At 48.0% G+C, this 11,850-nt stretch overlaps 1 protein-coding gene across 5 annotated transcripts in view; it reads left to right on the plus strand.

Annotated features, from left to right (window-relative positions):
* Positions 1 to 10,270, plus strand: part of SRPK2 (SRSF protein kinase 2) — a 148,960-nt gene extending 138,690 nt beyond the window's left edge. For 3 of the 5 annotated variants that reach the window (XM_061366309.1, XM_061366311.1, XM_061366310.1), the window contains 4 exons: positions 973 to 1,042; positions 1,890 to 1,982; positions 2,424 to 2,516; positions 8,603 to 10,270. In XM_061366309.1, coding sequence (XP_061222293.1) covers positions 973 to 1,042; positions 1,890 to 1,982; positions 2,424 to 2,516; positions 8,603 to 8,787 — 441 coding nt within the window. In that variant the 3' untranslated portion in view covers positions 8,788 to 10,270. The remainder of the gene's footprint in view (positions 1 to 972; positions 1,043 to 1,889; positions 1,983 to 2,423; positions 2,517 to 8,602) is intronic. The other 2 variants (XM_061366312.1, XM_061366313.1) reach the window with 2 other exon arrangements.
* The last annotated feature ends 1,580 nt before the right edge of the window (positions 10,271 to 11,850 follow it).

An 11,850-nucleotide genomic window follows, 5' to 3' on the forward strand; every position in this document is an offset into this window, starting at 1 on the left:
GTACTGTAAGGCTTTTAATAGGCATTACAGCCATCAAAATAAATTCAGTTTTGTCCTCTGCTAACATGGGGTTAGCATCCAGTCAAAGCATTGTGAACGGCCTGAAGGGATCGGTCATCCTGATGTCTAATCTGGATTCCTTCATCAGTGTCAGCCTCAGTGTTTTACCCCAGGATGGCAGTATTTACTTCGATGACTTGGGATTCAGTAAAAATACCTTTTAAAAACTGTTACAGACTTAGAGTCGTCAAGGAAGCTTACTCTTGTTTGCTAAGTAAAAGTGATTAATTACAGTTATAAGTGGATTTTATTTGTGATTCAGGCTTTATTTCGGTCCCTAGCATGCAATCTGACAGGTAATTAACCTTCAGATACAAGTGTAGCTCTTTATTATATATTTAGAAGCACCTCTCTCTCAGCCTCATTGACTTACGCATATTTAACACGATCAAGAGATGGCACATCAGTATGTAAAGGTGCGTTTAATGCTGCCTTACACTGATGCCCCCTCCGCACTCCCGTGCCGCAGATGTGCTCAGAATCATCATCCTCCGCAGCCAGGTGCTGTTCGCTGCTTCCAGCCAGCAGAACCAATTGGAATACTACCTGGTCAGCTGGTGGAGCCCAGGGGTCTGGGAAGGGACCACAGGTCCACACTCCTGGTCCATCTCCTTCCTTCATGCTGGTTGACTGGGCAGAAATGCTAGGGGTTTGGGTGTGCTGCCTGTTTCCAAATCTCCAGCCTCATGTCCCAGTGGGGCTTGCTCCAGTGACTGGGTTCATGCTGTCTTTGCCTTGCAGGAATTGTAGTCCCCAGGTAAGTGACCTCTCCTCAGTGTCTGATCCAGTTGCAGGCCTTGAGCTTTCGAATGTTAATTCCTCTTGGTTCTGAGATAGTTTGGGTGTTCTGCTGACAATTTAAGATTAAAAACTTTATTTCAAATACCCATAAATATGTCTGTTATGTTATAGGCGTTTGAGCTAGCGACCGGAGATTATTTGTTTGAACCACACTCTGGTGAAGACTATTCCAGGGATGAAGGTATGAATCTGTTGAGATACTATATGGAGATACATATATATGTATATTTTCACACCCTTCTTAAATTTCCAGTGAGCTTATGGTGGGGCTAAATTCTGCATTGTTCAAGGCCAGCTTGAACAGAGGCTTGGGGAACATTGTCTAGTGTGTGAGGTGTCCCTGCCCATGGCAGGGGGGTTGGAGCTAGATGATCTTAAGATCCTTTCCAACCCAAACTATTCTGTGATTCTGTGATTTGAGTGAACTGTTCATGCACATTCCTTTCAGAACATAAATATGATCTTTTTCTTTTTAGTTTTAAGTTCCATCACTAGCAATGGGTGGGCAAAAACTCCCTTCTGCAGATATTCATCCACTTAACAACTGCCTGAAGGAATTAAACTGCCCTTCTTGTAAGACTGCATATGTGTGGAAACCTGGTTGAGAATAACAACATAGTTTAGAAAAGAAACAACAAATCTGAACTTTATAGTATCTTCTCTTTGTAAGAGTGACACTGGAATAATGTTTACATTGTGTATTTTTATTTGAATTAGGCAATTACTAATTTTTTATTTTAAATCAGAATTAACTCCTGCTTCCATTTGTATACCTGTCCATTTCCATGCTTGTTTGCTTGTAATACTCTTTGCAGTGGTAATGTGGGCATCATTCATTGTTCCTAAATGCTACTAATGATGCCAGAGCTCTGCTGATCCTGGAAACCTCTGCATGGATTTGCTGCAAACATTGTTGATTTGAAACTATTTCTGGTTTTTTACTAATTCCAGTTTCTTTCCTCTTCTTTTTTATCCCATCCTTTCCCTGCCCCTTCCACTCCCGTATCCTTTTTTTCTCTCCCTCATAGACCACATAGCACACATCATAGAGCTGCTAGGCAATATCCCAAGGCACTTTGCTCTATCTGGAAAATATTCTCGGGAATTCTTCAATCGCAGAGGTAGTACCTCTTCTTCTTGAAAGGTGCCGTGATGCAGACAGAAGTGGAATTGCTGTTGCTGGTTGTAGCGTGCCCAATGAGGAGCATTTTCTGAAATCACACAACAAAAACTGCTTTTGGAAAACAAAATCTGAAGGAATCTGCCAAAATTACTATTTTTTTTTATTTTTTTTTTTTAGCTAAACATTGAAAAATGACCATTGCTCCATTTAAAATCGTGCAGCAAAACTTGGCTGAAGCAGCTGATCCTCAGATGTTGCTTTGAGAAGGAAGTTTTGCTGAAAGCATCTTTCCAAATTAGCCCCTGAGCAGTGTGCACGTGCCTTTTTTACCAGGATCAATCTATTTCTGTCTGTGCCGGGCCAGTGTTAGTGTGTGCATGCAATGTACTGATTAAACTGTTGTATGTTTCTGTTTTGCTGGCAATGTTCTCCAATGCAGACCACATAGCATTGATCATTGAACTGCTGGGAAAAATCCCTCGAAAATACGCTATGTTGGGGAAATATTCCAAGGAGTTTTTCACCAAAAAAGGTAACGGTATTTATGCAACACTAATTTAAAGCATAAAACTATCCAAAAGGAGAGTATGTTCATTTATGGGTACTGAAGAAATATATCCATTTAAATGGAGAGCTCTTACTACAGAAGAATTCTGGTGTAAACTTGGCTTTCTGAAAAAAACCCCACAATTTGCAGTATTCATTTCAATATTCCTTTTAAAATACATTTGGGATGTACTCAGTGTGGCTGTTAACACATGTCTCTGTAAATCTGTTGTGAATCTGTTGTCCAGTATTCGTGTAAGTGTAAGGAATCAAGTGATGCATAGCTTGTAATGTGATGGGAAATGGTCTGTCAGCTAGTTTTGGTCATATGTCGTGGCCCAGCAGATGTTACTGGTAGGAAACATCAAGGTGGGAATGGAATACCTGGGCAATAGACACAGCTGCACGCAGTCAGTCCTTGCACTCAAAACCTCCCTGAAGAGAGAGCATGCAGAGGACAGTGATGGAGAAAGCTGCTTAGTGTGCGCTGTGCTGTCTCACTCCACACACTGAACTACTGTAGTGCCACGTGCCACAGCCATAGGCAAGCACTGAGATGTGTTTGGTGTCATACACAAGTGCAGCCCTTCTAAAATTAAACCCCTTGAATTGCTACAAGGGAGTGACCAATCAGAGCAAATACACCGGGCCTGAAAGTCCTTTTGTCTCTTTGTACTTCATCTTTGCACGGGGATTTTGACACATGAGGCAGTGTGGGGGTGCTTCAAGTGTCTTTTGTCCGCTCAGTGTATGAGACAGCACTGTGTTATAAGGACAGACAGGGATGTCAGGAGCATCCCATCATGTGATGTGGAATATCTGGGGTTGATGGTGAGGGTGCTTTCCTGCTCAGCAGTGCTGGGGCTCCCCTCTTTCCTGTTACTCCATGCACCTGAGCACACAGCCTATTGGTAGGGCCAGTGCTGACCAGCTCCACTGGGCATGTGGGGGGCTGAGCTGCAAGAGGTTGGGGTCAGGAGGCAGGAGACAACCAGTGCTTCATCCCCCCTTGCATGGAGCTGCCTGTTCTCTGTGGGTATTTCTGGCAAAGCAGGGACAACCGTATCCTGGGCTGCGTCAAGAGGAGCGTGACCAGCAGGTCGAAGGAGGTGATCCTGCCCCTCTACTCTGCTCTCGTGAGACCTCACTTGGAGTATTGTGTGCAGTTCTGGTGTCCTCAACATAAAAAGGACATGGAACTGTTGGAACAAGTCCAGAGGAGGCCACGAGGATGATCAGGGGACTGGAGCACCTCCCATATGAAGACAGACTGAGGAAGTTGGGGCTGTTCAGCCTGGAGAAGAGAAGGCTGCGTGGAGACCTCATAGCAGCCTTCCAGTATCTGAAGGGGGCCTCTAGGGATGCTGGGGAGGGACTCTTCATTAGGGACTGTAGTGATAGGACAAGGGGTAATGGGTTAAAACTTAAACAGGGGAAGTTTAGATTGGATATAAGGAGGAAATTCTTTCCTGTGAGGGTGGTGAGGCACTGGAATAGGTTGCCCAGGGAGGTTGTGAATGCTCCATCCCTGGCAGTGTTCAAGGCCAGGTTGGACGAGGCCTTGGGTGAGATGGTTTAGAGCGAGGTGTCCCTGCCCATGGCAGAGGGGTTGGAACTTGATGATCTTAAGGTCCTTTCCAACCCTAAGTATTCTGTGACATTGCATGCCTGCATTGCCTTGAGGAGGATGTCATGGTGTTAAACAGAGTGTGAAGAAGGGCAGCACTGATGATCAAGGTGATAGAGCAGCTGCCATTTAGGGGAGTCTGAAATGCCTGAGGCTCTTTAGTGTGGAGGGGAGAAGGTTGCTGGAGGAATAATGAAGATTTACAAGTCAATGGGTAAGCTGAAAACAGAGCTGCTGTTTGCTAGCACCGACCATGTGAGAGCTGGGGGACACCCAGTGGAGCTCCAGCTTAAAACAGGTGCTTACCTGCACAGCAGGCAGTCGGAGCCCTGGGGGGGGGGGTTATAGAGAGGCTGGATCAGCAGGCTCAAACCAGTCCCATGTTAACTGAGATTTTCTTCCCTGTGAGGGTGCTGAGGCCCTGGCACAGGTTGCCCAGATAAGCTGTGGCTGCCCCATCCCTGGCAGTGCTCAAGGCCAGGCTGGACTGGGCTTTGAGAAACCTGCTCTAGTGGAAGGTGTTCCTGCCCATGGCAGGGGGTTGGAACCCAATGAGCTTCAAGGTCCCTTCCCGCCCAAACCACTCTGGGATTCTGTGACGTGAAGAAACAGGGCTGAAAGGTTTGTAGATGTATAAAGCAGTAGAAGGGCCCGGCAGGAGGCACCCTCCAGCACCCTGGCAGGGCCTGCTGAACGCTCCTGGTTTGATCCTGGATGCCCATCCTCCCTGCCCTTCCTGTGCCACTGTCAGAGGCAGGTACTGAATCTGAGAGACCCCCAGCCTGACCCCTCTAAAAGCATATACATCTTGTGTTCCTTATTTTCACTTCATGCCAGGTGGCATTTTCTAATGATGCCACAGAACTTTAAAATGACCCAGCAGTTGCCCAAGAACCAGTGTTTGTGGCACACAGAAAAGGGAAGTTTGTAAAATTCCCATGGGAAGCTTCATGTGCTTCCAGGAACATTGTCCACTGCAGAGTGTCACTGTTGTCCTCTGGGTCCTGATCCATAGTGACATTGCTCAGAGGCACCATCTGCTGTGGCTCGGGGTGGGATGTGAGCCCTTCAGAAAGCCTGGTTCACCCACCACACAGACTGTAAGTGCAGGTTCGGTTTTTCTAGACCGTGGTCTCATCTCCTCTGATATTTGCCAGCCCTGCTCCCTAACCTGTGCGAGATGCCGGCTGGGCACTGGCTTTGCCTGTTGGGAGTTGTGACAAGGAAAAGCGCTGCTGGGAGGGAAGGGAAGGGGAGGGCTCTGCCCCACCTCCCTTGCTTCCATCCATTGTGCCATGGAGCCTCACCAGCAGTTCTTGTGTTAACTCTTGGGAGCATGTCCTCAAAGTACATGGTAGCAGATTATCTCCCACTGCTGCTTCTCAATCCTTTGAGTCATCCCTTTCTCACTGTTAATAACCCATCCTTCTCTTCCCTGGTGACACATATTAAATTTGTCTTTGACAGATTTCAGAGACGAGCTCTGTGTTTTGTGTTCTGGTCAGCACAGAGAGCTTTAAATAGCACTGTCACCCCCACAGCTCCCTCAGAAACTTCCTCAGCAGTTTCCTTCTGACAACTTTCCATTTTCCGGGAGGTCCTTTGCTACCTGCACTCTGGCCACAGGGGTTTTACAGTTCTGACAGCCCCATTGTGCTCTCTGGGTATTTATTGTGTGTTTCAGTATAAAAAATAGATGAAGAGCTTTTGTTGGGAAGCCCCCCCTTGCTGCTACAGTTCTAGCATTTCTTTGACAATTCACACTGATGCCCTGATTGCTGATGGTGTCAGAGTGATGGGATTGTGCTTTCCATTCCTCCCTAAGTTATCAGCACTGCCTTGCTGTCCTCGGGGCTTTGAGCACCCTGGTGTAGTGTGAGGTGTCCCTGCCCATGGCAGGAGGGGTTGGAACTGGGTGATCTTCAGGTCCCTTCCAACCCAGACCATTCTGTGGTTCTCTGAAACCTCATGAACCAAATGAAAACTCGTGTTGTCAGACACCTCCATTTCCTGTGCTGCTCTCCAGCGCCTCAGGGTGGAAATGAGATGGACCCACCACGTTAAAATAAACCTGAGTTTCTCATCCACCTCAGTTGTGTAAATTGCCTTTTACTCAGCCTGCTTTTATTCCGTGGTCATCATCGTGATACTTACTGAAAGCTGAAGCACTGGTTTAGTTCTTGTCACCCGCAAAGATAAGTTTTACTGCATCCTGTCTTCTGCAATCCTTACGGAATTTCTTGAGGAAAACTCCAGCCCATAGTGCTGAAATAGCTTGTTCCTCAGCAGAAAACCACAACAGAACATCGTACTGCCCAGGGTGTGCTGGTATTAGCTTCGGTTTCGTTGGAGGACTCCAAGTTCAGCATGCACAAAATAAGGAGTATTCAGACAGTATGAACTTGCCTTAACGGTGACACCAGGAGCCTTACCTTGCAGTCTCACTTTATACAACCTGAGCGGAGGGAAGGTACCGAAAACGATGTAATTTGAGTACAGAAGTGAAGACAGTGCTGCATGGAAACAGACACTCCCCCAGAGCCAGTCTGGTTTGGTAAATGATTATGACAGCCCTTGCAATGAATGCTGCTGGCTGGGGAAGCTCTGGACACAGCTGCATTGACTTGTTTTTAGCCATTTTTTGCTTGCAGTCAATAACAAGTGCCATGGTTTAACCCCTGCTGGCAACTGAGTCACTCTTTTCTATCACTTTGTGTAATACCTGAGTTTGTGCATGTTTGTGAGCTGGTTTTCTGCTTGTTCTTGTTAGTGGTCACCAGTGCGCGCCTCTGGAAACCTTCAAATGGGTCAGGTTTCCAGCAGCTGAATTCCAGAGCTGCACAAAGGTTTGTGAAGGGCTGAGAGCGAGCCTGGAAATGAACACACCTCTCCAGGATGTGCTGTCCTTTCCCTTCATTCATACCATAGGACCGTGGGCCCAAACCAGAGCCTGGTTTGGTTTGACTGGTGGGTACTGGTGGGACATGCTGGTGCAGACATAACCTGGCAGGATACACCCACTGCTTTCACTGCTCCTGTCTCAGCACCCCTCCTGCCTGCACAGTGGAAAGAGGATGGGCCTAGCTGTGGGCAGCACCTCTGGACTCTCGTACCAGCAGGTCTCTCATCTTCCTCTTGCAAGTGATGGAGTGCTTGCACACTTGCTGGTTTGGGGGTCTGTACGATGGCATCTGCGGAGCTGCTCTGGCACCTGGCCTAGAACCTTCTGCTGTGGCCTGAGGCAGCAGAATTGTGTCCTCCTGGGCCTGGGGTGGTTTCCATCTGTTCCGTTCGGATGCTCAGTCACTTGGGACAGTCTGAGGACACGGTTTTCTCCTGCCCTGAACTTTTGTAGCCATGGGGATGTACAGAAACAGACCTGAGAGCTGATGTCTGATGTCATTTTATGGGCAGTAGATCAGAGCCAGGGACAACCAGCAAGTTGCCAGACCACTTCACTTCTAATAGCATGGCCTGTGTGCCCCATACCCTCTGGTGCAGTGGGCTTGTGAAGCTATGGAAGCTTCCAGAATCGGGTGAGAACCCGTCACCCTTCTTGCAGCTCAGGGCCATCACAGAATAACCCCAGGGCTCTCTCTGAACTGTCACATGGAGACCGTCTGGCTCGGATGTGTGTCTGGGAAAAGGGGGATGGCAGTGGAGGTGCTAGGAGCAGCCAGAAGCGTCTTTCTTCCCTGTTGTGCCAGATGTCCCGTGGATAGACCAGGATGATCCTGCTGGTTTGAATGGCAGAAGGGCTCTCGCCTCCCTCATTGTTCTGGTCCCCAACACACTGCCAGATTGGCCAAGAGCCCCCTCCTTTGTGGAGCTCAAATGCTGCAGCTGCTGTTGGCTGTGGGTCAGAGGAGCCGTGGGGAGCGGCAGGTGCTTCCTCCTTTGGAAGGATTCAGACCAGGCTTCCTGGGGGGTTTGTCTGGGACATGGAGCTGTCTCCAAGTGCCAGACTCTGGGCTGGGCTTGGCTGGAGAGAAGCGGTGCTCTGGTGCCTTGTCAGCCAGTGCACGCAGCGAGGCAGCAGCCTATGGTGAGGAGACCTCCTTGTTGGGGTGGGGACAGTTTGTGTAACGTTGGGGTGTGTTGGCTGGTTAAGAAGGAAAAGCCTTTGGTGTTCTTTGCCTGTGGTGCGAGCACGCAGGAGTGAGTGAATGAGTATTTTTGTGCATGGGAGAAACAGTGTGAAACCCCATAAGTGATGTGTGCTGGGTGTTACAGCGTTTGCTGTAGGTTGAGTCTTGGTTTTGACATTGGACGTGCTCTGCTCCTTTGAGGACCTCAGCAAGCTGGCAGCATACCACCTTTCCCAAATGATTCTTAGCCTGGCCAAGGCGCTGTGAATGCAGAGCGAGAGAAAAATGACACAGGGATTAGTCGCTCCCAGGGCCAAGGAGGGATTTGTCTTAACGCAGTAACATTTCTGTTTGCAGGAGAGCTCCGACACATTACCAAGCTGAAACCTTGGAGTCTCTTTGATGTGCTTGTGGAAAAGTACGGTTGGCCTCATGAAGATGCTGCACAGTTTACAGATTTCCTGATCCCCATGCTAGAAATGGTCCCAGAGAAGCGCGCTTCGGCTGGAGAATGCCTTCGGCATCCATGGCTGAATTCCTAGCGGAGTCTCCCAGCTGTAAAATAAAAGCCAGCAAGCACTTCCCAATGCATTGGACCTAAGCGGTGACTGTCACCAGTTCCTTAGCAGGATCACACGTGAGCTGGCTTCAATCCTCAGACCTTTATTTTGCTTGAGGTACTGTTTGACATTTTGCTTTTGTGCACTGTGTTCTTGGGGAAGGGTGGTCTTTCTGTCTTCAGCTAGTAGTTTACTCACCCACTTTCTTCAGAAAACACTTACCGTGTCTTTAAGCATTGTTTCTTGTGTTGTGTGGCATTCAGATGTCAGATTTTGGAACAAAGGAAACTCCCCCCATGTGTTTTGGCAAGTTTTGTAACTATTTATGAAAAAGAAAAAAGAAAAAAAATATTTTAGCTGATGCATATTATATAATTTACAAGTGTAAGAAATTTATCAAGGCAGAACCGAGTTACGGCGAGGAACTGTACAATTTTATCTGCTGGCAAAGGGATGTCATCCTTGTATTATAGTGTATGTAAATGCACCCTGTAAATGTTTATTTCCATTTAAATATGGGACTGGGGACTCAATTTCAGAGTAAAGCGACTTAAGTTTTAGAGAGCTTTCTAGCAAACCAATTGCATGTAGTGGACTTCAAACTGCTTTAAGGAATTGTGCAAACTTTCTATTCTGTAGCAGTTCCCATTCATTGGATTTCCAACCAAGTGGCTCTGGTTTACAGAATTCCATTCCCCAAACGGCACTTTAAAGGAAGGCTGGACTTCTTTCTAATACAATATGCATTGTCATTTAGCACTCCCTTTTAGAACTTTCGCCTATTTTAAGTGCTTTTAAGAAAAGGAAACTAGCGATTTCCCTTCCAATGTGATAGTGAAGACATGGTACCATATGGTGTTGCCTTTTTATAAGCACTGTAAGTTGTACTATACCTTAAGGAAAAAAACAATCCAATCATTAAAAGTAGAGCATGAGAACCACTCTGTGTAAAATTACTGATCTTTTATAATAAAAGTGTGTGCTTGGTATCAGGTGAGGAAAGACAGAGCTGCCAGTATTCACAGTGCAGTGGGCAAAGTAGTCCAAAAAGCGAGATCATGCTCATTCCATTCACAGCTTTACATGTTTCTAAACCAAATTGCACTAGCTTTGTTCTCTGCTCTGCCATGAGCAGACGTATGATGAGGACCCGTTGCAAGTTGTGCGCAACAGTTACGTTTCCTAGGACACAAAAAGGCTGCATAGGCTGAAGTTCACAGGTTTTGGAATGTACAGGGAGGAGGAGGTGTAGTTTGGCCTCTTCCTAGAAGTCGGTGGAATGAATGTAAGGTGACTCCTGACCTTCATGTAACTACGGTGCCACTTTTCTCTTGACTTTGTCCATATGAAACTTATTCACATGCCTTTGCAATAACTAGATTGTGAGAAGATCGCCCCATGCTGTAACAATAACCTGTTGTTTGAGGTGCTTGCAGTTGTCTAATTAAAGTGTTTTGTTTTTTCAGCCCGTGTGCTGGTCATTGGACTCTTTGCCCTTTGCCATGACTCCAACCGTGCCTTTGCCCAAAGTCCATGATGGGGGGTGGGCAGGGGCTGGGGAACCCTGGCCAAAGTAAAAACCAGCTTTTTGTGGTAACTTATATATCACCCAGTGCACATCAGAGCATCCAAGGGGTGATGCAGCACAGGGGGGGCCTGTTTGAGCAGTTGCCAGGTGAAACGTGACCAAATTGAGAGGGTTTCATACAAGGTGTTTAACCGTGATAAACAAGTGAAGGATCACCCATGCCTGGTAGCCCAGGGCAGCCACTGCTCCAGAAAGCAGCTGCACTGGTTGAGGAGAAACCCATCCATGTGCTGAGGCCCTGCCTGCAGTTGGGGTTGACTCTCCACAGGAACAGCTACAAGGATGAGTGACACTGGTGAGGATGGTGGATGCCACAATGGACTCCAGAGCTAGAGGTAAAAGTGCTGTTGAGCTCCCCACCCAGCCCAGCCCCTGGTAGCTGCAACTAACAAGCTGGTTCTTGAACATGTAGAAGCTTGAATGGTGCAGCAGGTCCAGTGCAAGCCCAGTGAGGTGAGTAACTCAGTGCTGGCAACTTACCGCTGCCCATCGCATGGCCAGGGTGATGCAGCATTGCTCAAGGGGCCTGGGGTAGCACCAGTGCTGTGGTGCCCAGTGCATCTGCTCCTTCTGGTGCACTGAGACCTCACTGCATACAGTGTGTAACTCACACTCACTGAGATGATGTTCTGACCAGTGTCACAGAGGGAGGGAAGGGGGGCAGGACAGTCAGGTTTGACTGCTGGGCTGTGACTTAGATTTTTGTCACACTGCTGTCTGAGCAGTGGTGCGGGTGGGCTGGGTGCTGCTGCTGCTGGCCTTACCTTGCTTTGCTTCATGTCAGTGCAAACCCGGGTGCGCTATCGATCCAGGGTGTTTTGTGTGGCTGGTAGATGCTCAAGGCAGTGTTGGCTGTGTACTGTTCTTACTAATCAGTTACTGAACTATGTTGAGGCCAGTTAGAAGCCTCATTTTTTTCTAGCTGTTAAAATGGTGTGTCTGTCCCCATGTTGCAGTGAGCAGGCATGGCCCCATCCTGCCCCATTTCAGGTTCTGCCATTCTCTGGTTCCGAGGTGGAGCCATCCAGTGCAGGCCAGGTTAGGTGAGCAGGACTGACAGCAGCCACTTCCAAGACCTATGGACACTGTCACACCCAAATGACAGTAACTCTGCATTAGTTAAGTGCAACAGCAGTGCTATGCAGCATCATGCCCTACCCCAAGCACTGTGCACTGGGCTCCCCATGACCTGCACAAGCAGCAGGGCCTGAGGATCCACTACAGGCAGAGACCAGGGCTGTGCTAGAGCATGCAGGTGGGGCTGGGGCCTGTGGCCAAGGTCAGAGTACCACCACATCATGTCTACAGCACAGGGGGGCTGGTGCAGCAGTACTCTGTGTGACACGCCACCACCCCCAGAGAAGCCTGTTGGTAAGCAGGACAAGACTCTGCTTAGAGTGAGGTTTCCTCAGCTCGGGAAACCCCCTGTCCTGTGGCTGGTTCCACATCTGTGTGGC

The sequence above is a fragment of the Neopsephotus bourkii genome, unplaced genomic scaffold, assembly GCF_033783945.1.
Source record: "Neopsephotus bourkii isolate Nb327-2 ecotype Australia unplaced genomic scaffold, CSIRO-AGI_Nbou_v1 NB_1328, whole genome shotgun sequence".
Classification (NCBI taxonomy): Eukaryota; Metazoa; Chordata; class Aves; order Psittaciformes; family Psittacidae; genus Neopsephotus; species Neopsephotus bourkii.